Source organism: Heliangelus exortis, chromosome 21, assembly GCF_036169615.1.
Source record: "Heliangelus exortis chromosome 21, bHelExo1.hap1, whole genome shotgun sequence".
Lineage (NCBI taxonomy): Eukaryota > Metazoa > Chordata > Aves > Apodiformes > Trochilidae > Heliangelus > Heliangelus exortis.
The window spans coordinates 10,437,039-10,464,405 of NC_092442.1; the positions used below are offsets into that span (position 1 = coordinate 10,437,039).

A 27,367-nucleotide genomic window follows, 5' to 3' on the forward strand; every position below is an offset into this window, starting at 1 on the left:
GCCAGGATCCGTGCCTGTGATGTGAAAATCATCCCCATGCTGTCATCACTCTTTGTTCTTCCCCTGCTGCTCTACCTGGCCTTGCAAAACCCCCGGGGCAGCCAAACAGCGCTCGCTCCTGCTGCTGCCTCTGCACAGATGCTCCCTCTTCCTTTGAAAGAGATGTCATCAGCACTGGGCTCCAGCTCCTGCAAGGCCACAGGCATTGCCTTAGTCACTTACAGACATCCTGTGGTGGCAGTGAATGTTTCCTGGCATGAGCTGGTGGCTGAGGGGTCCTGGTCCCTCTTTCAGGGAACAGTGCTGATATTCAGCTTTTGTGCTCAGCATGGCTGAGCAGGCAAGGGGTAGGTTGTCTCCTGAGGCAGTAGTTGTGGGTGGGTGTAGACGTGTATGAACACCAGATAGGTACTGCCCAGTGAGGCTGTGTTTGGGTTACAGTGACATGGAAATAACATGGATGGGACAGTATTAAATTTGTCCACTTTGTAACACAGTGGGCACTTTGTCCATTTGCCCTGGAAGCAGAAAGGGTGTGGATTTGCATGGCACGAGCATTTGTGCTGAAGACATTAACTGTATGCTGTGAATGCCTAAATGCTCTTATTTCTTTAAAAAAAAGAAAACCCAGCAACAAAACAAAAGAAAACCCCAAGTTGTTCATTATCAGGACATAAGATGTGCTGCTTCCTTCACACCAGCTGCACTGCTTTCCCCAGGGCTTACCAGTTTCCTGAGTTAGTCACTTACTGAGGGATGGCTCTGTGTGAGTGGGGTTTTCCTGTGTCTGCTGGAATTGTCCCTGTTGTTGGAATGCTGGAAGAAGCTGGTGACAGCTCCGTGCATCACAACCCTCTGCTTTTGGCATATTTGTCAAGTGTTTCCTGACATGGTTCATATTGGGCAGCTGCAGGAGAGGCTGTGAAGACAGTCCATGTCCCTGGTTTCATTTTAAGATTAAATGGGAGTTTTGGTTGTGGTTTTTATAATAAACTGTGCAATAAGGGAACATATCAAATTTGCAGTCTAAATAAACTGTGGACTAGGAAGAAGAGAGAATGCTGAGTCCTCTGTTTTGCAGAGGATGAAGCCTTGGCTTTGCTAACTTAGGTTAGTTGCATCTCACTAAAAATCATTAAAACTGAATAATGCCAAATCCCCAAGTCATCAGTTTTTAATCCCACTGAAAGGGATTAAATAGGGAAATTAGGGGTTTCCACTGAAACTTTATCTTTTACCAGATCTTATCCAATATTACTTACCTTAAAAACATATTTGCCTTTGCAGTTGAAAGCAAAATAGTGGCATGTTTATCCCACAACATGTTTCCAATTTGTTTTTCTAGTGCTGTTTTTGTACCCTAAGAGCAAAACTGTGCTTTCTGAACACACATTAAGTTAATTTGTCTGGTAAGGATGTGATAGCAGGAAGCCAATTAGACTTTTCTTTTTTCCAGACTGATGAGACACAAAACCTGAAGTTATTAATACCCCATAAATGTTTCTCTTAATATTTTTGTTCATTCAGCAGGTTGTTCTTCAGCCTTGCAAAGCAAAGACATAGGGTAGCAGTGCTGGAGATGGAGGGGGTGGTTTTCCCAAGGCTGGCATCCTCTGCATCCAGCTGACCCCAGGAGGTGTTCTGTGTGCCAGGCAGCCCTGCCTGGGGCTCAGGTTACTTTTCAGGGACTGAGCAGCAAGGGTAGGTCTTTTCCAGGTGCAGATTTTCAGGTATTGTGGGATTTGGAGCCCATGAAGTACATTAAGGAGGGGGAGTCTTCAGGAACTGCTCAGCACCTGATTATGCTGAGTTAAAGCACAACAGAATATTGCCTTCTTTAACAGGCAGCTGCCAGACCTTGGGAGTGATGCAGATGAAGTGCTATGGAAAATGTAATGTGGCAATTCTAGCTGTAGTACCACAGGACTGCCTGCTGTCATTAGCCACAGGACAGCATCACCCCCTGCAGAACTCCCACCCTCTGTGGGGCTGGTGGCCCTGCCTGGGCTCTGGGGAGTGCACACCTTGCCCAGAAAGGGGGATGTTCCATAAAGGGGGATGCTCCTCCTCCCCAGGAATGAATGGGCCTGTTCTCCTTCATGCCTTTTTACGGGCAGTGTTGCCTGGTGAGTCATCTGCAGTCTTGATTTGAAAGCTGGTAGGCAGGAGAGGCTTGGTTTTTATTTGTGTTCATTTTGTTTCTTTTCCCTGCAGCTGTTTAGCTGCGAGCTGGTGTGATTTCTGATGCACAGCCTCACAAGGCTGAAGCAGTGCAATGTGGTCTCTTACTGGTGCCCACCAGAGCATGTTACAGTGAGGTTTGCACAAAGAACCTCACAGGTGGATCTCTTGTAGCTGTAGGTCTGTCTGCATCTCTGTTCCCTCTCAGGCTGCAGCAATGTTGCCTTTTCTTAATTTTCAGTAGAATCAGGAAGTCTTTCACACTGTGACGTGCATGAAACAGGGTGAAAATACTGGGAGATATTTCAGTCCTGTGATTCACTTATGTACTGGTGCTCTCTGTAACTTAGCAGGTGTTTTTTGCTTGCAGGTTAGACACGTGCTCACATCCTCTGACATTTGAGACATCACCTGTCTGTCTGTTCCCACCCCCAGCTCTCTTTTCTTGGCTCCCCACCTGAGCCTGGGTGTTAGCAGATGGCACTGAGCAGAGAGAAGGCTGAAGGGCAGTGTTGCCCATGACCTCTCCTCCTCCCTCTCCCTGCAGGTGTTGTGGAAGGCTGTCTCCTGCACATGCTGAAGCGCAGGGCTGCCGGGTTCCTGCGCACCGACAAGGTGGCCGCGCTCTTCACCAAGGTGGGCAAGACATACACCATAGCTGGGGATGTCTGCAAGAAAGTCCAGGAGCTGCAGCAGCAGCTGGAAAGCAGGTGAGGCTGAGGTCTGCCTGTCAGCAAGGGTCATACAGTGTGTGTGCAGGATGGAGAGGATACAGAGGCTGCTCGTGAATGCAGGGGTGGCCACGTTTGTTAAAGCTTTTTGTCTTTAGAGTCTGTAACTGTAAGGCAAGTGTTGTCATTTGACCCATCTGATCAAGGGGACAAAGGTTGGGAATTGGGTCTTTGGTGATCTGTTTTGTTCTCAGCATAGTGGATCAGTGTGGCCAGCCCACAAAAGCCAGAGAAGTGAAAAATAGCTGATGATTTTTGGAAGTGCTCACAGTCAGGGTATGGTGAGCCAGTGGGAAGGGACGTGGGCAGCAAGAACAACTGAAGAGCAGACTTACTGGAAAAGCTGTTCTGCCATGCTCCTTGCCAAACCAGTAACAGAAGATCTGTGGGTATTATGGTAGAAGTAGGTGCTTTCTACTGAAAATTCCCCAGGCTTTCTCCTCAGTTAAGAGCCCCCATGAACTCTCCTCCAACCACCAGAGACCTTTGGCTGTGCCCTCTGACAGAAGGGAGCAACTGAACTTAAATTCAGTGGTTTCTCTCAGAGAAAATTTTCATATTTTTCAGCTATTAACAACCACAGATTTTTAAGTGCTGTAGAAGATCTGCACAGCAAAGAGACACTATTAGGAAGTGCTGCAGGGGGTGGACTCTGCTTCGTTGAACATGTGAAATGAGACAGAAGAGCTGCAGCAGCCTGAATCCTCCTGAGGCTGTGGCTTAAGAAAGCCTCTGTTTAGGAGGCAATTAAACACATTTGAATTCCTCTCATATTAGTGGTGTCATGTGTATATCTTGACTTGGGAGGTGCTTTATAGAGCCAGCTTGCCATCCTGGCTCTCAAAGGCAGCATTCAGCTCTTGGTTTCTGGGGTGGACCTGTTGCTGTGCTGGCTTATGCAGTAGGAACAAGCAGGGGGTCTTGGCTGTAAGCAAGCTCCCAGCTGGCTTTGGATGTTCATTTGCTATAGTTCTAGTTTCTCAGTTTGATGTTGCTTCTCTCTTAGTTGTCTTGTTGTCATTCTGTAGGTGGTAGGAGATGGGATTTTGCTGCCAAGATGTTAGCACAGACTGTGCTGTAGCTGTATATGGTGATTTACAGGGAGAATGAAAAGATGGGTTTGTGCCCGAGGATTGCCTGGGGATGGTGTGGCAGCAGGTCCCTGGAAACCCTCTGCCTGTGGTATCCCAAATCCTACTCCATGCTTCTGGTCTCAGAGGGAATATCTCATGCTGAAACTACTGTGTGCCTTCTTGGGGTTGTGGCTACCTTCAGTCTGAAGGTACCAGACACAGCTCAGAGAACAGTTACAACTTCTCACCATCCTCCCTGTGGCTTTTCCAGCTCAGTGTGAATCTTTGTTCGATAAGAAACAAACTTCTGTTCATCAGGTGCTGCTTATTTTCTGCTACACTTTGATTTTGTTGGGTTTTCATTCTTCTGGGATATATGCTGTGCAGTGGATTTACAGCCTGTTCATTTCAGCCTGGTGTGTGGGAGTTTTGGAGGAGCTCAAATGTTGGGCTCTTCGTAATACTCCAGAACTGAAAAAAATATTTTTAATAGGTGACTGCGTAGCTCAACATCACTGATACAGACCTGTTTGAGGGCTTTTTTTAGAGCATCTGTCTGTGAATTAGGTAATCTTTACAGACTTCTATTCATAACTCAGAACTGAGGCACCCTAAATCATTAGAGCCATGGTTTTCAGAAAATCCCTGATTAAAACTCCACACTCCAGTCATAATGGGTATTAACACAGTGTACACAGCTACTGTGCAGATGCACGTTTGCCAGATATGTGCAGTGCATTCCAGCACCTCCCTGCAGTCTTTCTCTGGAGAGCTTTCTGAGAGAACACTGGTCTGAATTCTGACTAGTTTTACTTTATCTTCTTTTGCAGGAAAAATCAGCCAAATGGGCAGGAGCCCCTCAAGAGACAGGGATCAGCCACAAGCAAAGCCCCTGTCCTGACACCACAGGCCATCAAACACATCTGGGTTCGGACAGCCTTGATCGAGAAAGTGCTGGACAAGATTGTGCAGTATATTGTGGATAATTGCAGGTAAGGAAAGAATCAGAAGCACAGGAATTTGTTGGACTGGTGTGTTCAGATATCTGCAACAAGGGATTTAATCAAAAGTCTTCTTAAAACTTGTGTAATGCAGACTTCTGGTAGAAGGAAGACGATCAGTGCTGTATGAATGCAATGCACAGGGGCTTCTTAAAACGAAAAGACAAGTTCTTTCTGTTCTGTGACATATTCTGTCACTGCTCCCTGCTGTCAAGCATGAGCTTTGATTTCCCCAGAGGTGGTTCTTTACCCCATGTGCCTTTCTACCATCCCGTAACTTCTTTAAAAAGAATTAAGGGGCACACTGGGGACAATTTCCCATAAGAAGAGAAAGGTAAGAATACTAAAGCTTCTGATGGCCCTAGAAAGGTACATCTGTACCCCCTGCCATGGCAATTTTTTTGCACTGGTGCTCTTATAATTCTGCACAGGGGGTGCACAGTCTTGGCTACCCAAAGCCTGTGGGTCTGAGAGCTGTGTTTTAGAGTTTGAGCCCCATCTAGTGGAAGAGACGGCAGAGGACACTGACAGTTCAAGAAATTTGGGTGCTTTGATTTTTTGGCTATGGGGCTTCATAAGTCAGCTTTGCCTGCTGTGATGAGAAGACTTTGGGGTCATTGCAGGAGCTACTGTTTGTAGTAGTTCATTGTTCTTGACAGTGTTTCAGGATTATTCCTCACAGATAGAGAGATACTTAAGAATCTGTGGATATCTCAGTCTCTGTAGAAAACTGACAAAATTGCTTGTGGAGTGTTATTGTTTGTCTCCATATTGCATTAGTGCCCAAAGCCCCAGATCAAATATACTGGGTAAACACATTTAGCAAGAGGCAAGCTCCTGCCTCTCATTTCCAGAACAGTTGAGGCAGAATGAGCCTTCTGAGAGGAACTGACTTGCCTGAGATTACACAGCTTACTGGGGCAGAGTATGGATCCAAAGTAGAGGTGGTGGTCATCTTGTTAAATATAGAAGTCTGGAGCACAGGTTTATTGAATGTATGTTGGCCCCAGTTTTTATAACATCTGACCTGGAACATGTCTTCTGTAGTCATGCTAAGCAGCAGCATGTTATTTTAAAGTCAATGGATTCATGCTACTAGGAGGCATAAGAGCTTCTAAAAAAAAACACTGATGTTTTTAACTGGTTACTGATCTTTTATTCCTAGTAAATATTATGAAAAAGAAGCTTTAATGGCAGATCCTGTTTGTGGCCCTATACTGGCTTCTCTCCTAGGTAAGTTCTTACAAAGTTACTTTTTATGCTATAGAAAACTAACTCTTTCTTAAAACATTTTACAATAGTGTTACCAAACACTATTTTTCTCTATAGTGTGTAGTTCAACTATTGATCATTAATATTCACTTAGCTTGAGAAGAAAATCTCACTTTCAGTACTTGCCCAGCAGGATAAGACTATGCATGCTTCTGAACACTCAGGAGGTTTCTTTCTTGGGCTCTTTTTCTTAGTTGGACCATGTGCACTGGAGTACACCAAGCTTAAGACAGCTGACCACTACTGGACAGACCCCTCAGCAGATGAGCTGGTGCAGCGGCACCGGATCCACGGAGCACACGGCCGCCAGGACTCTCCCTCCAAGCGCCCAGCCCTGGGAGTAGGTATTTACTGTGTCACTATTTCTGAGTGAAGCCACAGGTTGCCAGTAGAAGAGATGGGTCTGACTGACACTCTTCCTGTTTTATTGGCCTGCTGGTGCCATGGTTCCCCTCCTCCCGGGCCTGTCCTGACTGTGGTTTGTGTGTTAGATCCGGAAGCGGCACTCGAGCGGGAGCGCGGCCGAGGATCGCTTTGCTGCCTCGGCACGGGAGTACGTGGAGTCCCTGCACCAGAACTCCCAAACACACCTCCTCTATGGCAAGAACAACGTCTTAGTCCAGCCAGTGAGTACACTGAGTTTTAGGCCAGCACACAGACTTGCTGCCTGTCTGTCCCTGGAGAGAATGTAACCTCATTATAGCTGTGCACTTGAATCACCTGGGTTGTCTGTCTGTTGCTTTTGTGAACAGAAAGATGACCTGGAGGCAATTCCTGGCTATCTGTCCCTTCATCAGTCAGCAGATAGTTTGACACTGAAGTGGACTCCAAATCAGCTGATGAATGGAACCCTAGGAGATTCGGAGCTGGAGAAAAGGTAGTCACTGCATTTGGGAAAAGACTGGAAGCATTCACAATGTTTATTTCTGGTTGAATTGGCAATATAAGTGTGACAAGGCTGATTCAAGGGCTTTTGATTAGTGCATAAGTTGGGATGTCGGGCAGCTTGGGATCTGTTCCTCTTTTGCCAGAGATTAATCTACTTTCCAAAAGTCCTATAATGCACTTGGATGCAAGGCTTTCTCAAAAGGGAAAAAAAAAAAAAAACGCTTGCTTTTCCAGGTGTTTGGGAGAACAGACTCAACACTACCTTCCCTCCTTACAATGCTAGAATCTCCCTTCAGGGTTTCACAACTTGGCAAGCATGGCTAATTTCAGCCTCAAAAGAGAGACCTGCAATGTAGTTTGTCTTTCGTTAGATCAGTTATTCATCTAATTTGGCATTCTCCTTCAGCAGTAAGACAGGTAAAATCTTGAACCAGGCAAGGTATGTCTCCTCAGGGAGTCCTTCCTTCAACCCCAGAACAGTGCTCGAATGCTTAATCCACTCCATTCTTTCTATAAAACTTCATGTGTATTTTTAATAGAGAATTAATGAAGCCCTCTGCCCTTGCTTTTATTGCTAAATTCTGTTGAGGCTGTTCTTAAAAGGGTTCAGGGCTGTTTCCAGCATTTAATCTGTAAGTGTGAGCCCCAGTGGATTTCAGTGCTGCTGCCCATAACTCACATATGCAAGGCAGAACCTGAACCTGGCTGTCCTGAAGTCTGCCTCAAGCATTTTTATCTTATCCAGAGCCTTGTTTTAACCTGATGTGGGGCAGGAGGGAAAGGGAGGTGAAGAGAGAGATTATGAAAGGGCTGGTGCCAGATGTACCCACTGTGGAGAACTAGTTGCTTGGCCTTTTACTTGACAATTAATTTATCTTAACTGAATAGATTTAATAAGCAGTTATTAACTTAGCAGAGCCCTTTTATTGCATGCTTGGAACTGCAAGCATTCTTGAATATGGAAAGAAAACCCCAATGTTTCCTGCACTTTTTCCTTCCCTATCAGTGTTTACTGGGACTACGCATTAATAGTGCCACTCAGCCAGATCGTCTGCATCCACTGCCATCAGCAACGTAAGCATAAACCTTCTTCTCATGGGGGCTCTTCCAAAGCTCCTTTCTGCCAGGGGAATGTTAATGCTGCCACCATTGTGCATGGTGCCTGTTAGGGGTTTATTGCAAAAGGAGGCAGACCATTTTTCTTCTTCAGATGTCTTCACTGAAAGGCCTGGTAAGAACACTGCTCCAGTTGCTTTCTATGTCCTTTGTTTTTCCTGTGTGCTTTGTCTTTTCTGAGTCACCTGTGGGAAACTGTGAGCAGCAGGTATGAAACACAGAAGCTTTGGCTCTGTGAAACATGATCCTCCATCCCTTGTAATGGTCAAGGGGAGGACCACCAGCCTGTAGAGTCAGGTTTGAGTTACAGTTGGACTACAGGACCTTTCGAATTAAAAGCTTGTTTTAGCAGACATTTTATGTATATTGCTTTAAAATACATAGGCATGAGAACCCCCTGAAGATTGCTTCTCCTCCCTCAGAGTCTTTAGCACTTCTGACTGGGTTTTCTGGGGGGGAAAACCCAGAACCCTGGCTGGTAGAGGAAGACAAATGGCAACACTAGTTCAGGTCCCTCCCTCCACCCAGCTTCCCCAGGACACTTTGTGCCTGTCCAGAATTTCACTGAGTGGTCAGGTGCATCCCAGGCTGCCATGCTGCAGAATACATCCTGCTCCTAGAGATCCCCCTTTCACAGGGGGCTCCAGAGGCCTCATTAATTCTGTTTTGGACACAGAAATTAAGAATCTTAATTCACTTACATTCTTTTGAAAATTGTACAAGATGCAGATCATTATGCTTAAAAGAGTATCTGTGGCCCAAGGTGGTTTTCCTTATTTGTGCTGAATTTCTAGTGGCAGTGAAGATAGATGAGAAAAATTTACAATAGAGAATGTGATTTGCTAATTCTCACAAGAATAAAGCTGACAGCCTCTGGCTATATCCATTCAGTTGGTTTTCAGTCTAAATTGTTTGTCCTTTGTCAAACTGTGTCATACACCAGAGACTTAGTTTACTTACTCCTTTATTATTTATTATATTATTGTTCAGAATCAATTTAAATATTTCTGCATGAAACAGTTTTGCTTGTGTCCTGAGCTTCTTTAGGACTAAGGACTAAGATCATCCCTAGGCTGCACTGTGACTTAGAGGTTTATTTATCTACTTAGAGTTTATCATAAATAAAATTTACATAGATGGCAAGAGCAACAAACAGAGGTTTTGATGTAACAGTGTGGACTTCCCTTGTCCTCCTTTGCAGCAGAAGGCAGATGGACATTAGTTTTGGTGAGTCAGGATGGAACTCAGAGACCTCCACTGCACTTCCCCCAAGGAGGTCACCTCCTCGCATTCCTTTCCTGTCTGGAAAATGGTCTTCTGCCTCGTGGCCAGCTGGAACCACCACTTTGGTCCCAACAGGGCAAGGTACAGCTTTTTCTGATGAGCTGCTCATGGTAGGGTTGATCTTTGTTCAACCAGAATCCTGCTCCACAGTGTCTGTGTGTGTCAGTAAAGCAGCTGGAAGTCAAAGGGGGAGGCAGAGTACCTCCACTTCATCCAGTTTGATTCCTACACAGATAGTCTGTAAGAGTTGTTCACGCGTTCACTGCCAGATTGAGCAATGAGCTGAATCTGCTGTTGTACCAAAATATGAAATGATAGGGAGTGAGACTCAAATGGGCTGGGACATGCTTAGTGCCAGAGGCTTGGGTTATTGCAGAAGCTGGTGCCCAGCTCCTGTGGATTACAAGAAAAAACTGTGGCCTCAGGACACAGAGAAGTTAAGTACCCCTCTATCTCTGATTCTACTGTTGTTTTCTCCCTCACCTCCTCCTAACATGGGAAGTTTCATTTTAAGATTTAAAATGCATCAGGTGTGAAGCAGTTAGTTTGCTGTGCTCTGCTAATCATTCTGAGCTGAATGCCTGGAATCATTTTTTTCTCTAGGGCAAGGTATTTCCAAAGCTTCGAAAACGGAACAGCAACAAATCAGTGGACCTAGAGGAGATGCCAGCTGACACCTCTACAGACTATGTGTTCAGAATTATTTATCCAGGACACAAGCATGATAACAGTAAGTGACTGTGTTTCACTTTGTTAAAAAACCAACAAAAACAACGAAAACAACAGCAAGAGAACAAAAAAACCAAAGAAAAAACTACACCAAAACCCACAACAACCAAACACACATAAAAATATGAAACCCTTGAAGTATATCCTGGGAAGGAACTGAAAGTAACAAACAAGCCACATTTTTCTGGGAGTCAGAGGGGGAATATCCATCACAAAATTTCATTGTGTGATAATTGTGATCAACAGGTACAGCTTTCTGTAGGGCTTCTTGATGCAGTGAAACTGGTTTAGTGGAAAAGGATTTTAGGTAGGGAATCTTATTTATATTTACTTTGTGTTTTTCAGAGGAAATTTTCAAAATACTCTCCTGGGCTTGCAAACTGAGAAAAAAAGCAAAAAGATTGCTTGACTAGCCAAGAGCAGTTTTGCTCCCAAAGTGAGGATATTTTTATTGGCCACACTGCTTGCTCATAATGTTGTTATTAGAAAAAAAAACAAACTCAACTCTTAAAGTACCCCAAGAACTCCCTGGGCTAAGTTTTCCTGGCTTGGAAGCAAGAACTTAACAATAGATAAATAAAGGCCCTTCCAAGGAAACTAAATGAGTTCCCAAGCAGCAAACCACCTCATGTCATCAGTGAATACAAATCCCTTACATGCAAGAAGGCATTTGAGCTAGTTCTCAAAAACACGTCCAGTTTTATTCCCCTTGGCAAAGAAGCAAGAATTTCCCAGGAAGATCAGACCCTAAAGTTTATGGAGGATTTGGATTTACTGCTTAGATTGGGATTTAACTGCAGCTGAAAAAGCAGAAATCTCAGCTGAACTCTTCTTACTCCTGGGGACTGCCCCACAGTGGTGGTCGTTCTTTCACAGGGCTTCTTTATTTGCACAGGTAAGTTCACACCAGCAAAAGTCCATCCTGCCTTGGCCTGAGTGCAGGTTGTGTGCAGTGCCAGGCAGCCCTGGGGAGCAGTGTTTGCTGTCCAGGTCCTGGCATAGGTTTCAGAGTGGTGAAGAGGCCACAGCAGTGATCAGGGCATGGTGAAGGGCAGAGGCTCGCTGGAGCTTTGAATTCCCATGGAGTTTTGCTGAAAGCATCCCCTCCTACTGCAGGCTGGCTCTGGGACCTTTCTCTGTTGCCACGTGTTGACACACATGCTCTGGGAACACAGCCTGTGCCCCATCCAGAGCTGGCCTGCTTTGGATTTGGTGGAACATGCTTTTTTCTGTAATAAACTCGATTTTTATACCCATTTACAGGAGACTGTGCCTTCGGGGAGAGGGCAGGCTTCATGTCCTGTGTCTTTGCTGAACGTGTCCTTTTGAGCTTTCCTGCAGAACTGAGTTCTCTCTTCTTCTGCTCCTCTTTCACTATTTTCTTTGAGCAGTAACTATTAACTACCACCACTTAGCTGCCAGCCGCTCTGCCTCTGTTGATGATGATGAGGAGGAGGAAGATAAGCTCCACGCAATGCTATCAATGATCTGCTCTCGGAACCTCACAGCTCCTAATAGGATGAAAGGTTTTTATCCTCCTCCCTCTGTGTCCCAGAGCTCTATTGCAGCTCCTTCCACTGATGCATACGACAGTGTTGGCATTATTACAGGGAGAAACATTTCACTCAAGCCTAGAGATCTGGAGACTGAGTGTGCAGAGGGGCTGGGGATGTGCTCACAGCCCTGGGGAACTGGGAACAACAGCCTCTTCCCTCTCCTGTGAGCAGTTGTGCTGCTGAACAAACCTCACCTTTGGAGGCTTCCTGCCCCACCTCCATCAAAACTGGATACTATAGCATGTTCTCACAGGAGAAGGAGGGAGCATAGCAGCTCTTTGTGTTATCCCTCTATGAGTTAGTGGTGTCAGCATAATGGGCTGGGGAAGGCAGCCTTGTATGAGAAGGGTCAGAAGTGAACCATTGCAGCAAGAGTAAACCATTTGCTGGGCAAGATCAGAAAGGGAGTGTGCCAGCATAAGTGGAATGGGGCAGGGTGTAGGGAGTTACAGTTTGAGCCCAGGAATGGTTCAGGTGTGCATGATCTGGATACCTCTACAAGGTAACAGAAGTGTGTAGAGAAGATTTAATGAAAGTGTAATATATTTCTGTGGTCAGGTGCTTTCATTCCACTCCTTGCATTCATAGACCAGGTGGGTTTCAGATCAGCTGCAAGATCCTCCACCTTCCAAACATTTTTTAGCTGATTATTTTCCTAAAGCAAGTCATAACATGAAGCTGCCATTCTGCACAAATGTGTGTGTGTTACAAGCATTCAGCACCTAGTAGCTCAGTCTGGAGACTGAGAAGTCCTTGCTTCCTCAAAGGAGGCAGCTGAATGGTGTACAAAATAATCCATTTCTCATGCCAGACCCTCTCCTACACATCTGATTCTAAGGCTTGCAGTTGACCAGAAGACAGGGAGGTGCTGTCAAGGCTTTTCCACTACTTCATGTGGAATCTCTTTCCCCTCTAGGCTTAACAGTTCCTGCACAGCTCCAGTATCAACAAAGTGTTGTTGTGAGTGCCTGTGCCTGGCATGCTCCTGTTGCAATCAAAACAGCCTCTGCCTTTTCCTAATAACTGGAGTGTATCAGCAAGAACAGCATCTTCTGTTATCAGGCTGTAAAGCAGCTATCAGAAATTTGACACCTGCATAGGAAGCAGAGGGACCACTCGCAAGCTTGGCCCTTGGCTTTTTATTTGTTGCATTAGCATGAAAGTGCTTCTTCTGGTACTTTTCTTTCTTAAAAAAAGTGTATCTTGACTCCAGATAAGATGCTCCTAACTTTAAATAGCAGAATAATTAGTTTGTTTCCAAATGGATGTTATCCCTGGTCTGGTGGGACCAACTGTTGGAGTCAGTCATTGTTCTGCCTCTCTGCATTGTGCTGAATTCTGCTTGGGTAGGGTACAAAGGTGTGTTCAGGGAGATGCTCCTCACTTCCTGTGGGGTGCCCAGGTACTTGTCCCAAGGTAGGAGCCTCTAGGAACTGATAAAGGCCAACCCAAAGTAATAGAGAGTTCTTGGAATGTATGGATGGGAAGAAATGGCAAAATACAGCGTTCCCCTTGAAAAAAGATAGTGTTTCAGGAAGTTTCTGTGTGTCTGAACTGATCGTGTCTGGCTGTGGGTGATAAGAGGAAGGAGGAAGGTCTGACACTGCCACACAGGTGTGATAAGTGTGATAAGGGGTCAATGCTGTGATCTAAAGCATAGGAAACACAATTTAGGCTGCAGTCAGGTGATGGAAATGTTCAGTTATCCCACTAGAACAGCTGTCAGATCCCTGCTTTTACTTACTTCATCTTGAAGGTGATGGCAGGGGTAGGAATATGTCTTCTGTTTGAGTAGTGATTCCTGCTGAACTAGACTGGACTGGCTGTTGTCTCTCCAGCAGCATCCCTGTTAAATAATGACAACACTGTTGTAGCAGGTTTGCCAGCCATTTGCTTTTACATTTTGCAACATGCTCGACTTTTGCATGTAGCTGAAGTTACAGATAACACCACTACAACTAAGTAAAAGATGCTGTTCACTCTAATTCTTCACTAATCCAGGTACCTTTCATCTGAATCTTTAGGTTCTGTGGGGTTCTTTCCTTGTTTCTCTAAAAATGAAATGAAAAATTAAAACCAAAAAACCCACTTTTCTTGTCTGTAGAAGGGGAGGCAAAAAATAATGATCTAAAAATGTCTGTCCAGTGGTTTTTACTTGAACCCAATAAGAAGCTGCAATAAATACTGGGTCATTCAGCTCCTTCCTGAAGAATTAAGGTGAAGAGCATTTTTGCATCACACTTTGTTTTGTGAAATGAGATACACGTGACTGCTTCCGCATGAGCCTGTGCTTTTCTGTTAACAAATGTTTTCACTCCTTCCTCACCTATGCCCACCTTCTAACAGGCACTACTAAAATGCTTTATGCTGCCTTGATTTAAAATGCATGAGATGGTTTGGAATTGTCCCTACCACCACCCAACAAATGTATGTTTTAAAAGCACGGCCCAGGGGACTGGTTTTTGTTACAAATGTTAATTTAGTGAATTTAGTATTATGGAATTTGCCTTAATTTTAATCATGGGTGAGCTGAAAGGCCAGTTATTTATTATGAAACAAAAAAACCCACAAGCTCAAATGCCAGCTGGGACAGCTGAAGAGCTGAAGCCAAGCTTTCTAAAAGCAACTGGTGATTTTTGGGGGGTTTCCTTTCTGAAGCTGGTTAAAAAGGCAAATAGATTGTGGAGCAGGGGTAAGTCAAGAAGCTGCACTATACTGCTGGATCACATTTCCTACAGAGTATCCCACTTTTATAGACATTGTGTTGAAATCAGCAGGACTCAAAATATCCTTCTGCACTCAGTATTTTAGGTTCTGGTTGTGAGGGGGAAAGAAGCATCTTCTGAAACACCTGAGTCAGTTTGCCTTTATTTCTTTTACACTCAAACTTTCACTTTAGCTGGACTAGTACTTAAATGGCTGATTCCAAAATGAAATTCTAGGACCTGAATTAAATAGGAAGTCAGGTTAGAAGATCTTTTCTGGCCATAAATACCATTTCTGTAGCAGTACACAAGAGCCCCAGGGCAGTGGTTACTGCAGCTCCCTCCTCTCTGGTCTTTTGAAACATGAACGGGGATGTGCATGGCCAGAAAGGGGAAATGCTGAAGGGATTTGATTTCATGGGCAGTGACTGTGCACAGCATGCAGATGGTTGAGGTGTGTTTTCTGAGGTCACTGGGATGGTGCTTTCCCCTTTTTGGAATTAAGGTTCAGAGCTTGCTGAGAAGTAAAGCATGAAGCCATCAGGATGCACAGAAAAGGGGAAAAGAGATAAAAAAGTTGAGTTGATGGCTTGCTGTTTTGGGTTTTTTCCTAGACACCAGTGACATGATTGAGATGCAAGGCTTTGGGGCCAACCTGCTGTCGTGGCAGCTGGAGCACTGCAGCCAAGGCTCCTCCTGTGTGTCCTGCTCAACAGGCAGCTCTCCCTATGACATTCCCAGCTGCTGCAACTGCATCCATGATAGGTGAGCAAACTGCAGGGAGTTCACCTGGGAGACCTTGTGCATGCCACAGGTAAAAGCAGGGAGGTTTTACTGGCTGTGGTATCAGGGACAGAGAATAACAATTTTCAAGTAGATTCTAACATAAAAAGATGGAGATATGGCAAGAAATTTAGTTTATTAAAGCTAACCTATTAAACTACTCTCAGGTCACATTTTCATATAGAAAAAAATGCATCTAACTTTCTTTAACAAGTCATTAATGACTGCAGTGAGGGGAACATTTTCATCTAGGTTAATAAGGATTTTTTGATGCATCTAGAGCAGTTGTAGATAACTGGGCCAAGTTGGATCTGTTTGGAGGCAAAATGCTGTGAGGGAAATGATTTCATAAATGCAGTTTCTCATTGTTGTTGTCCTTTAGCTAAATAAATCTTGGTGCAGAGAAAGAACTGCTATGGGTAGGTCATAGAGATCAGCATAAAATTCATTATGATCTCTGTCCCCATGACCCCATGTGTCTCCACAGAACTCCCTTGAAGATGCTATGTGAAAGTATGAAGAGGCAAATAGTTTCCAGAGCCTTTTATGGATGTGAGTGAAGCTTCTTGTATCCAGCCCTTGTGGTATCTGTATGCTAATCTAAAAAAACCCGTGATGTTTGTTTTAGAAGGCAGTTCAAGCCCAAATTTCTTGTTGCAGGCCAGATCACCTCAGGACAGCAGGGTGGACCTGACTCCAGTATCATAGCTTCATAATTCCCATTATTTGTGGGCTTTGCAATGGGAGAAGTGATGCTTAGTGAAGACAGAATGTAGTTTGACACTGTAATGTAATATTCTACTTGGATTTTACTAGTTTCTCTAAGATTTATTTCATCTTTGGCTCTGTTGCAGTTCCTCATTCTTACACAGTACAATGCAAGTTTAGTTCACACAGGATTATTAAAATGTCAGTTTCATCTTCAGTGGTGCAGATCTCTCTTTGTTTCCCTCCTGCCCCAACTCCAGGGCTCGCCTACTGCCGTCATTTGTCAACCGTGAGAACCCATCTGTCTGCCCTGGTGAACCACACCATCATCCCACCTGACAGACCATCCAGTGCTGATGGAGGCCTGACAAAAGAGGTCTGGAGCAAGTATCAGAAGGACAAGAAGGTAAGTAGCAGAGTACCTGTATGATCATTAATTAAACAAGCTCCCATACTCTGCTGCAGTGAGTGTAGAGTCCCTTAGAAATTGCCCCAGGAAATATTAATGGTGGTTCAGAGTCTTCCCAGGATCACTTCTTTTTCTAGAGCTGATTCTTATGATCTCTTTTATCCTTTCCATCAGGAAAAGGTATGGCAAAGGTATCAGTTCACATCAGACTTACCCCATTACTCCTCTGATATTTTAAGTTAGATTATTTTCATGGGAGACAACTGGACTTGAGCTGTGGCCCTAAAGGCACAGCTCTAGTTTAGAAATTTAGTGCCATGCACGCATTTCACTGTCTTTATACCTGATATTAAGTGTATATGTGCATGCCTGGGGAAAACAGAGATATATTGCCTTCAATGCCCCTTTCTCCTGACTGCTGTAGAATTACAAGGAACTGGAATTACTGAGAAGAGTCTACTATGGTGGGGTACAGCATGAGATTCGAAAGGAAGTGTGGCCTTTCCTCCTGGGTCACTATAAATTCGGCATGGCCAAAAAGGAAATGGACCAGGTAAGCACAGCTTTCCAGGGAACCCAGTTACATCTGTGGAACAGGTGGGATAGCAAGTGTTACTCTTTATTACTGTTTAATATTCCTAGGTAAAAAATGCTGTGGAAAACACAAGTGACACACACGTTAGCAGAGGGATTTTAATATCACATTAACATGTCTGTGAACAGCCCAGACATAGCTTCTGGAGGCACTTGGAGTTACTGTGTAGAGGCTTAAATACCCAGAGGAAGCTTTGAATTGCACGTTCATTATGCTTTTGCAAGGATAAATAAGACATGCCTCTATAAAAGATAAGTTGCAATTTCCAATGAGACACTATACCTCTTAATACCTCCCATGCTGCTGCTAAGGTTGGTCAGTGAATAAGTGCCCAGGTTTTGTCACAGCCATATCTCACAGCCTGAAACTTGGCACTAAGTCTATAGTTTCCATTAATGGAACCACAGTTTGCCCATCTCTCAGTTAAATTATCTCCCTTTGCTTATCTCTTTATAACAGTACTGACTTTTTACTTTGCTAAATGCTTTCATTTGTTGCAATTACTGGGCAAGTGCCTTGATAAGAGATGGGGCTGGAACCCAGCACTGCTGTGGGTCTCAATCCCTGGCTGCTAGGGCAGGAGATGTTCTGGGCAGAGCCACAGGAGCAGGACACTGCCCTCTGGGAAGGGTCTGGGTCTGTGTAAAACATGGCTTTTAACTGACATTAGGAACCACCCAAATGTTTACTGAACAGTAATGAGGTCTGTCCTGGAATATAATTAACATACTTTTCTGTTATTCTGCTATTACCAGGGAGGTAGCACTCATGCAGTAGCTGATCCTGTTCCTTAAATGGATAAGGAGTGGTTTATTTTTAAAAAAATTTGGCATTTGCTAACTCCCAATTATCTGATATTCCAAGGGGGAGTTTGTATCCCTGTGAGCACCTGCAGAACAGAAGGGCAGACTGACCCAGAGCTTTGTGATGGAAAAAATATCTCTCTTGTAAGCACTGGGCACTTTGTAAGCAGCATTCTTACTAAAAACTGCTACAGTAATTTCATCTGTTTTCCCTCACACTAATCTTAATAAACCAGTTCTGGAAACAGATGGAGAAAGACACTCCTAACTGTTTGAACTGGGTCACAATCCAGCCATCTTTCTAGGTATTTGTATTTGTATTTTCTGACTGCTTTGTGTGTTCTACAAGAATGTCCTACACACACATTCTACATACAGTTCATACACACGGTGCACACCTATTCGACTACAGACTTGTAGTACAAACAGCAATAACCAACTGCTCAAATCAGGAACATGAAAACAGTCATAACATCTGCACATATGGGAAACTCATTGTGTCCTTAACAGAACTCATCACAGGTGATTTATCCTCTTTGCCTTCTGATGGCATTTTTGCAGTCACTCCTCAGTATCTGGGGCACTCCCAAACATGACTGTCCTCCAGCCTTCCAGTAGCTGTTGTGTTTTATGATCCATGACTCAACAGCAACCTCAAGTGACAAACAGCCTGCAGCTCTTAGCATGAACACTCTGGTGGCAGCTCCAGACAGAGAACCCAGTGCCTGAAGCCAGCTCACAACTGTGGTTTCTCTTCAGCTCTTGACAAGTGACAGAGCAATGAAATTACTACATGTCCCTTCACAGCTCAAGGGGGGTTCTGTGTCTGTCTTTCAGCACTGGGAAGAATCTGTTTTATTACTGTGGGAAGCAGTGGTGGGATCTGGCCCTGTGCAGGGCTGGGCTGTGTGAGCCTGAATTTCTGCTCTTTAGGAGCTCTCCCAGCATCTGAGTCTGCCCGGGCTGGGGTCTGCAAACCTGGAATTTCTTGCAAGGGCTGTGTTAGAGTTGGGAAGAAGATGTAATGGAATAAGGAATAAAGTTCTTAAGAGGCAGCAATGGCTCCATCAGATTGCATCTGGCTTCTATGTGAGGCTTCACAGGAAAGTCAGTGACATCTTTTGTCCTCTCCTCAGCAATGCTGAAGTGTGAAGTTCATGGTGCACACACGTTTATATGAATCTTTTCCGGTGGCTACAATGACAGTTTGTTCCCTGCAGTAAATACACAATATCTGCTCCAACCATTGTGCTTTCCAGTCACAGGAAAGCTCCAGGACCCCTCCCCAGCTTCTACTGCTTATTAGTGCTGTCTTTCCAGAAGCACCACCATTTGAGGATCTGTCTGTCTGTCTGTCTGTCTGCAGGTGGATGAAGACATTGCTCTCCGGTATCAGAAGGTCATGGCTGAGTGGAAAGCCTGTGAGGTCATTGTAAAGCAGCGAGAGAAGGAATCACACTCTGCCACCCTGGCAAAGTTTTCATCGGGCAGCAGCATCGACAGCCACGTCCAGAGACTGATTCACAGGGACTCCACCATCAGCAATGATGTAGGTGCTCCATGCCCTTCCCCTGGGTGCTGCCAGCAGCACGGTGTCTACAGCCAGGGAAGCAGAGATGCTCCATCAGCCTGGAGCTGCATGCATCCTGTGCAGTGCCTCTGTAACAGACCTGAGAGCAGGTCTGTGTTTTGGGCAGTCCATTGCTGTTCCTAAGCAGGATCTGCCTAAGGGGCTTTAAGGTTCACCAACAATGGAAGATGCTTCTTTCAGTAGAGGAATAGCTTGAGTTCCCTTATTTATTGGTCTATTCGAATCCAGTGTAGAGCAAAAGATTGCTACTAGTGAAGCAACCTGTCATGTCCCTTACTGACAGGTTGAGTGTAATTCTGAAGAGGGGATCTTTGGTGCAGCCCTCAAACAGCTTGGTCACTGATTTCAGTAAGGCAAGAGAGAACTTAGTTCAACAAAGAGTTTTTTTTAGCAAGGAAAAAGGTAAAGTGGTTGCATGGTGAAAAGAATTTGAAGGCCAGTCTTGACTTGAAACAGCTGTAACTGAATTGGGTTGTCAGAGACCTGTGGTATGTTGGTGGTCTTCAATGATCCATCACCATGATCAGGTATTTTTACTGTTGTTGCAGCTGGAGAAGCTTCACTGCTTTCCAAGGTATTTCTAAATAAATATTATGAAAGGAGGAGACAGATACAAGATCAGAAGTTGGCATTATTGGTAGACTTCCAGTATAAAGATTAAGGAGCTTTCAACTGTTTGCATGCAGGGAAGCTCTGCTGCTGGGTGATCTTGTCCACTGATGTATGCAGTCGTTCCTCTCTCATGCCTGTTTGCTACATTATTGGGTTTTGTTTCTCCATTCTCCCCTGCTTTATCCCAATGTTCTTTATCTCCCTTGCCCACCCCAGGTCTTTATATCCGTAGATGAAGCAGACTCAGGGGAGCAGGACTCCAAAGGTCAGGATGACCCCACTTTGACCGTGGTGTCTGCTGAGACACCAGCAGCTGCTGTGGAGTTTGACTCCCCTGACTCGGGGCTGCCCTCCTCGAGGAATTACTCGGTGGCCTCGGGAATCCTCTCCAGCAGCGACGGGCAAAGCGTCTCCTTCGAGGATGGGGCTGAAGAAGACACCAGCACTGACTTGGGCAAGACTGATCCAGACACAGCACGTGTGCAGAAAGCCAAGTTGGTGGCACTGCAGTCTCAGGATTCTGTCTCAGAAGAGCAGCTGTGTTCCCAGGTGGATTATTTAATGGATGTTGCTTCTGTCTGCGCAGCATCCTACACGGTAGGTCACAACACACAGATCACCTCTCTGCACAGCACTGCTTGTCTAGAAAAGACCTGTACTTTTTCAGACAGGATTTAATGAAAGACAATCCCAAAAGAGAACTGCAGATGATGGGATGATAACTGAGGATTCCTCCATCGAAATGTTTTCCTCTGGATTTTGAGCTAGATTGGAAATAAGACAGCGAGTAAAATTTGGGTCTTTCTTTTTGAGTGGGAGGGCAGGAAAAGAATGTGGTACAGTTCTAGCAGCTAAAAATCTGCAGGGCCTGGGGACAGGTGTAAGGATGTGGATGACACACCACTTAACAGGATTTTGCTGTCATTTAATTAAAGATAAAACCTGCATTTAATCAAATGGAATCATAAAAATCATTAAATCTAGATTCAAGGCTCTGCCATCTCTGTTCCTGTTGCTGTCATCAGATTAGTAGTTGAGGTTTTGCCTCTCTCTCTGCTGAATGGAAATAACTCTTTGGAAAAAAGGCTTGGCACATTTACCAGGGTATTCATTTTTACCTGGGATTTTGGACAGCAGTCAAGTATTCCACTGCTCCCATATGCTCAAAGTGTAATTGCACTGTTTCTGGTTTGTTAATTCTGAGCGAATCTGCATTAACTCCTGGGAATGCTCTAAAGTCAGCAGATCTAACTGAAACTTTTCTCTTCTAGATAGAGTTACTGGACACTGTTGCCTTAAATTTGCACAGAATTGATAAAGATGTCCAGAGATGTGACCGGAATTACTGGTATTTTACTGCTGATAACCTGGAGAAACTCCGAAATGTCATGTGCAGGTAATACAGCTTGTACACTGAACTGTTCTGTCATCATTCATAAATTACAATAATATGGAAATAACAGCCTGTGTGATCAGAAAGATACCACCTAGGTGAAAAAAGAAAACAAATGCCTAAAAAAAAACCACAACAACCCACAACAAAAAAAACCAAAAAACACCAGCACAAAAACCAACCAACCAACCTCAGGTACCTTTTAAACATCTGACCTCTTTTCCACTGAATGTTCTGCCTTTGTTAGCTGTTATTTCACAAACCAATGATGTGCAAGCCGTGTGTGTAACTTTTGGTCCAAGGAGAGAAAACCACAGGCCTGTGAAATCCTCTGGAATGTTAAGTGTTAAAAAGTTCTGAGACAGACACGTTCAACAGCTGTGTAAGACTTGATCCTGCATAATCAAATTAGACCTTTGACACAGTGTTTAGCTTTTTAGGAATGAAAGGAGAAGAATTCAGTATTAATTCATCCTGTAAATAGACAATTGATGGCATTATTTCACAACACACGAAATGCCTGCAGCAAGAGTCACAGTACAAGTGACTTTTGTGACTCAGGTGTTCCTCTGACTCATTATGGTTTTTTTTATAAAGCTGTTAGGAATTTTCCTGGAAAAATAAACCAAACCCAGAAGTAATGCTCATTGTTTTATACCAATTAGCTGGAAGATTTGAATTGTATTTCTCTGGACTTCTAGCTTTATCTTTTACAGCACTCCAGAACAAGACACTTAGGAGCTTCCAGAAGGAGTTGTGTTTTAGCTGAAGGACAAATCTGAGGCCACAACATGGCAAGAGGATTTTTAATCCTGCTATCTCATGTTTTCTTCTTTCTGCAGTTATGTTTGGGAGCACCTAGAAATTGGTTATGTTCAAGGCATGTGTGACCTCCTGGCTCCTCTGATGGTTATACTTGATAATGGTAGGAAGAGTTTTCTTTTGGAACACATTGGTCTCTTGAGGGAGGTGTGCCTTTAGAAATGGTGTTTCAGAAGAATTTTTGTGCATTACCCAGAGCTTGCTCACCAGGAAAATCAAACTGCAGCTCAAGTAATATTTTCTCTAAATTAAATTTTACTAAGTTATCAAAGCAGCTGTGCTGTGGCAGTTGCTGAAGCTGAAAACTCAGCTGCAGGATGAGTTCTTTTGAAATGTAACTTATAAAAATGGTCCAGAATTGGGTACTGACTCCTCTTTCATCCAAATACTGGTGATGGGGCTAGGGAACAGCAAGGGGGAAAACCCTCATTTTCCCTTCCCCTGCAGTTTAATTTGGGTCAAGGAAGTCACACAGTTACCAGCACTGAGTGTTCTGCCTTGTCTCTGCAGATCAGCTGGCTTACAGCTGCTTCAGCCACCTGATGCAGAGGATGAGCCAGAACTTCCCCAATGGAGGTGCTATGGACACCCACTTTGCCAACATGCGGTCCCTGATCCAGGTGAGGGGGTTTGAATCTTACTGGAGAGGAGATGATTGTGTGGCAGAGCCCACATCAGCTCAGCCCAGCTCCAGCTGAAGTCCACAAGCAGTAGCACTTAGGACTCAGTCTTCACTGCTTTTTGGAAGAAAAAAATAGTGTGATCTTAGCTAATTTCAGACAAGAGACTGACAGCTGATGCTTTGCATTTTAGATTCTAGACTCAGAGCTTTTTGAATTGATGCACCAGAATGGAGACTACACTCACTTTTACTTCTGCTATCGCTGGTTCCTGCTTGACTTTAAAAGAGGTAATAATGTTCTGTACCTGTAGTTTAGAGTTATGCAAAACTGCTCTGTGTTTTAGTCTAAATGTGTGATGGTGGAGAGCTTCCAGCCAGGAAAGCCAAAGGGGCCCTGGATGCACATTCAGATTTGCATCAGGTTGTGTAGCACTCCCTAGAACAAACGACCAACCTGTGCTGCTGTCACAGGGCTGCTGCAGTTCAGGCATCTTCCTGGGACTGTGTGTGCACCATCACACTGATACACTGTCTTAATTGTCCTTTAAACCCAATTGTCTTGGTTCACCTGCACAAGTGAGTGACAGGAGCTTGCTGGAGGAGAGGGGGGAGGAGATGGAGTTGTCAATACTGTTCGTGTCTGTGTAAGGCCTGTAAGATGTTAGCTAGAGAGGGGGAAATGGTCAATTTGAATAATCAGATGCTCTTGTAATGTTTATTCCCATTCAGAATTGTTGTACGAGGATGTATTTACAGTGTGGGAAGTTATTTGGGCAGCAAAGCACATCTCTTCAGAACATTTTGTCCTTTTCATTGCCTTAGCACTTGTGGAAGTTTATCGAGAGATTATCCGTGATAACAACATGGACTTCACTGATATCATCAAGTTTTTTAATGGTAAGACACTTTTTTAAGAGAGCCATTTTGATAAAAGCAAGTAATGAGACTGTTCCCTCTCCCTTACCCAAACACACTGTCAGCAGTTGTTCAGTGTTCCTGCTGTTGTGACAAGCCCCTGGCCATCCTGAATCTCTTCCCTCTCCATGTAAACAAACAGCACAGATTTTCACAACCTCCCTGGTGCTCTTGACTTTGCACATACCACCCAAAGTGTTTTATGAGACACCTTAATTGTATCTGTCACCTGCATCCCAGACACCCCAGCATCAGTCCCTGCCTGCAGAGTATCTTCAGATCAACCTGAGTTCAGCCTTAGATTGTTGAGGTCCCAGGAGGGATGGTCACCAGGATGTGTGGGTCCAGACCTCCTGTTCCTGCTCTGGGGTCGCAGGGCACTGGGAATTCTGTAACCAGTGCCAGGAGCTGCAGCACTAAGGGATTCATCCCTTATTCTGCCTTTAATTCTACAGACCTAACCCCTTGCAGTGCTTTTTGGATTGCTGCTAATGTTATGCTAATTGATTAATGCTAATGGTATGTTAATATCAATGCTAGGGCAGAAAAGTTCCTGCCGCTGAGAGTTAAGAGTGTTTGTCTGTGTCTTTTAGAAATGGCAGAGCATCATAATGCTGAGGAAATTCTGAGAATAGCAAGAGACCTTGTCTACAAAGTGCAGACACTGATTGAAAATAAGTGATCATGAACAGACTGTCATTGTGGCCTTGTTGTGAGCTATGGGATGGAGCATTTCTTGCACTGTAACTTCGAAATGGTGTTTTAATTGCATCTTCCATGTAATGTAATAAATATCAAAGAGATTTGTAACTGACTTTTAAAAACAGAACTTTTCCTCCACCAGACAAGGTTTGTGTTTGATAGTTCTTGTTACACTCACTTTGTATTTCTAGACAAAATCTTTTTGCATTCTCTTATTTCCCTCTTGAGAAGACTGGCTATCTATCTACATATTTGAAATACTAAAAAGGGGGCATTTGACATACTAGAACATTTCTATTTTGACTTACTGCACCTTTAAAGCCTGGATGCACGTTGTGTGCTTTGCCAGAACCTTCCATGGAGGCAGGGCTGGATCAGACACTGGCCTGGGTCCTTGGAAGAGCTTGGGCTGTGTCTGTGCCTTGAACATGGAAGAAAACGCGTGTGAGCTTCTGTCGCTAAAGCGTTTGGATTTGTGTTTAGCAGAGTATTTAGCAGCAATTGAAGTAAATAAGGTTACCAGCTGGGTAAATGGCCTTAAACTAAACACCACGGTTAACTGGAACAGTGAAGATCTGGCAACATTAGCTAAGAACATCAGTTAACCTTTGCTGAGCTTCTGCTGGTGAAACCTCCATGCCCTGCACGTGCCACAGAGCTGCTTTCGTTTTACTTTGCACACTTACCCTGCACCTCTTCCCCTGTGCCAGGATCTGCCCCTGCTCAGCACAGGATTAGGACACAGAACTGGGTTCCCTATCCTGTGCTCTCTGCAGAGTGAAGTCCAGAGCAGAGGCAGCAGGGCCCAGCTCCAGGTGACCCACAGGAGCTGAGCTGCCTCCTCCTGCTCTGCAGAGCTTTCTGGGAGCCTTACCCAGAATCCTGCAGACACCATCCAGGAGCTCCTCTGCTGGGCAGGAATCAGCAACTTGCCAGGTGAAATTGTTGCAGGGGACTTCATTCATGTTGCTGCAGCATCGTGCTGGTTTGCAGAGCCATCCATAAGGTCTGTGCCACTTCCCTCCTGCTTGCCCATGTGCTTCAGAAGCAGCATTTCCCTGTCTTGCAGGGAGGGAAATTTGAGGGGAGAGTTGAAAAAAGAAAACAAAAACCACACCTCAAGTCCCCCCACTTTGGTTTGTGTGTCTGTTCACTTCAAAAGAGAAATAGTAGTATTTAAAAAAAAAATAAATTAACAAGAATGAGAAACCCCTGCAACTCACAGAGCCTGAGGAAGTGATGTAAAGAAATACACCTGCACTATTTTTCTTTGGTATGTTGGGAATGTACTATAGAATGCTGTTGAAAAGAAACAACAAACCTCTGCAAACTTTGCTGTATTTGTTATAACATTCTGTCTAATTGTATTTTATTAATATTGTGTATTGACTTATTTATTTTTTTGGGGAGCAGACTATTCTCTATTGCACAATTATTTATGTTTAAATGTAACATAAATAAATACTTATCGTCAAGGCATTCTGTGGAGCTCTTTGGAAGCAATTTCTCTTTGCCTGAGGTAACTTCAGAGGTGGAAAAGGGCATCCCAAGGGCTGTTTGAGTAATTAACAGGTTTGATGAGCGAGCATGGGCTGCTGAAGGAAGTGATATTTTAAAGTTAGCAGGTCATCCCTGGACAAGCTGCTTATGTCCCGTTGATGATTTGAAGGGTACATTTAGGTTACCTGCAGTGTCTGCCTGAGAGCACCCACAGTCACACCCAGATCCCTTCATGGGTGCAGCTGGGGTGGATCTGACCCCCCCCAGAGTGCCCCTGACCTCCTCTTGAGTCCCTCAGAGCCCCCCTGACCCTGGCAGCCCCACTGCTCCCCACGGGCAGCACAGCTGAGTGCTCTGCAGCCCTGGACAAGCTCAGCACCCCTGTGGTCACCAAAGTTACCAGGCAGCTCCAACTCACCACAGTCCCAGCTTAGGGTGCTCCTGATCCACAGACACCAGGAGGGCCTCAGCTCCACCACCTGCAGGAGAGAGCATGGACAGGGGTGAGGTGAAGGCTCAGCCAGGATGCAGCTCCAAGTCCCTACCCTGCCACATGGGCCTCGTGCACACTCCCCAGGACACTCCAACCAGGTCCTGCTGCCCAAGGTGGCCGAGAGGGTCCCAGCACAGTAGCCCAGTGGCCAGCATGGGGCAGTGGCAAGGGGGGAGCCTCACCTGAGGGCCATGGTCACCAGCATGGATGGGCTCAGCCCTGCAGCACCCCAGGTGGAGAGAGGGCTGGTTACAGGCACCATTTTCCAGGTTTTCACAGATTTTGGAGGCTGGAAAGAGTTCTTGCTTTCCCCCAGCGTAGCCTCCCCTGCTCTGGACATGGGAGACTCTTCAGGTTTGGTCTGGGAGAGGTCCAGACCTGCTGAGCAATAGCACCCACCCAGAGAGCAGCTGTGGATGGGGAGAAAGCAATGCTCTGTTCACTGGGAAATTACAAAGTGAAGCATCTGCATGCAAAGCACAAGGAGGAAAATCCAGAATCCTGTTTCAGATTTCAGTGCATGTTTATTTCAGTTTTATATTTATTTCAGGCAAGTGCTTATTACATGGATATTATTCATGTTGGATACCTAAATTCTGGAGCATGAGGAGCCAGTATAGTACAGCTGAATAGTAAAAATACAATATATACAAAATTAGTTGTTTGTTTGTTTTTTTCACATAGCTGATGTATCCAAACACATAAAAATATTTACAGTCTAGGTTTTTCAATATTTAGTATTTCAATAAACTGTTAACACAGTGACACGTCCTCACTGTAAACACAGATGGCATTTGCCCAGTGCCGAGGCTGCAGGGCAGGGCTGGGGAGCTGTCCCCACCTACAATCAGCAGCTTCGGGAAACATTCCTGCCGGGAGGAGC

The 27,367-nt window shown here is 44.7% G+C and overlaps 1 protein-coding gene and 1 long non-coding RNA gene across 9 annotated transcripts in view; one reads left to right on the top strand and one right to left on the bottom strand.

Annotated features, from left to right (window-relative positions):
- Positions 1-24,618, top strand: part of SGSM2 (small G protein signaling modulator 2) — a 38,822-nt gene extending 14,204 nt beyond the window's left edge. Inside the window, exons 3-24 of one of the 8 annotated variants that reach the window (XM_071765416.1) lie at positions 2,729-2,891; positions 4,816-4,977; positions 6,152-6,219; positions 6,453-6,598; positions 6,750-6,884; positions 7,011-7,135; positions 8,153-8,220; positions 9,464-9,627; positions 10,150-10,276; positions 11,667-11,801; positions 15,151-15,301; positions 15,807-15,871; positions 16,288-16,433; positions 16,861-16,989; positions 19,201-19,383; positions 20,254-20,634; positions 21,309-21,433; positions 22,273-22,355; positions 22,763-22,872; positions 23,066-23,162; positions 23,604-23,771; positions 24,383-24,618. In XM_071765416.1, coding sequence (XP_071621517.1) covers positions 2,729-2,891; positions 4,816-4,977; positions 6,152-6,219; positions 6,453-6,598; positions 6,750-6,884; positions 7,011-7,135; positions 8,153-8,220; positions 9,464-9,627; positions 10,150-10,276; positions 11,667-11,801; positions 15,151-15,301; positions 15,807-15,871; positions 16,288-16,433; positions 16,861-16,989; positions 19,201-19,383; positions 20,254-20,634; positions 21,309-21,433; positions 22,273-22,355; positions 22,763-22,872; positions 23,066-23,162; positions 23,604-23,771; positions 24,383-24,471 — 3,020 coding nt within the window. In that variant the 3' untranslated portion in view covers positions 24,472-24,618. The remainder of the gene's footprint in view (positions 1-2,728; positions 2,892-4,815; positions 4,978-6,151; positions 6,220-6,452; positions 6,599-6,749; positions 6,885-7,010; positions 7,136-8,152; positions 8,221-9,463; positions 9,628-10,149; positions 10,277-11,666; positions 11,802-15,150; positions 15,302-15,806; positions 15,872-16,287; positions 16,434-16,860; positions 16,990-19,200; positions 19,384-20,253; positions 20,635-21,308; positions 21,434-22,272; positions 22,356-22,762; positions 22,873-23,065; positions 23,163-23,603; positions 23,772-24,382) is intronic. The other 7 variants (XM_071765418.1, XM_071765417.1, XM_071765419.1 and 4 more) reach the window with 7 other exon arrangements.
- LOC139806167 (uncharacterized) lies at positions 24,534-26,987 on the bottom strand. Its single transcript, XR_011730158.1, has 2 exons — positions 26,410-26,987; positions 24,534-26,086 (listed from the first exon to the last, which is right to left on the bottom strand). It is a non-coding gene; the product is annotated as an uncharacterized lncRNA (long non-coding RNA).
- Between the last annotated feature and the right edge of the window lie 380 nt (positions 26,988-27,367).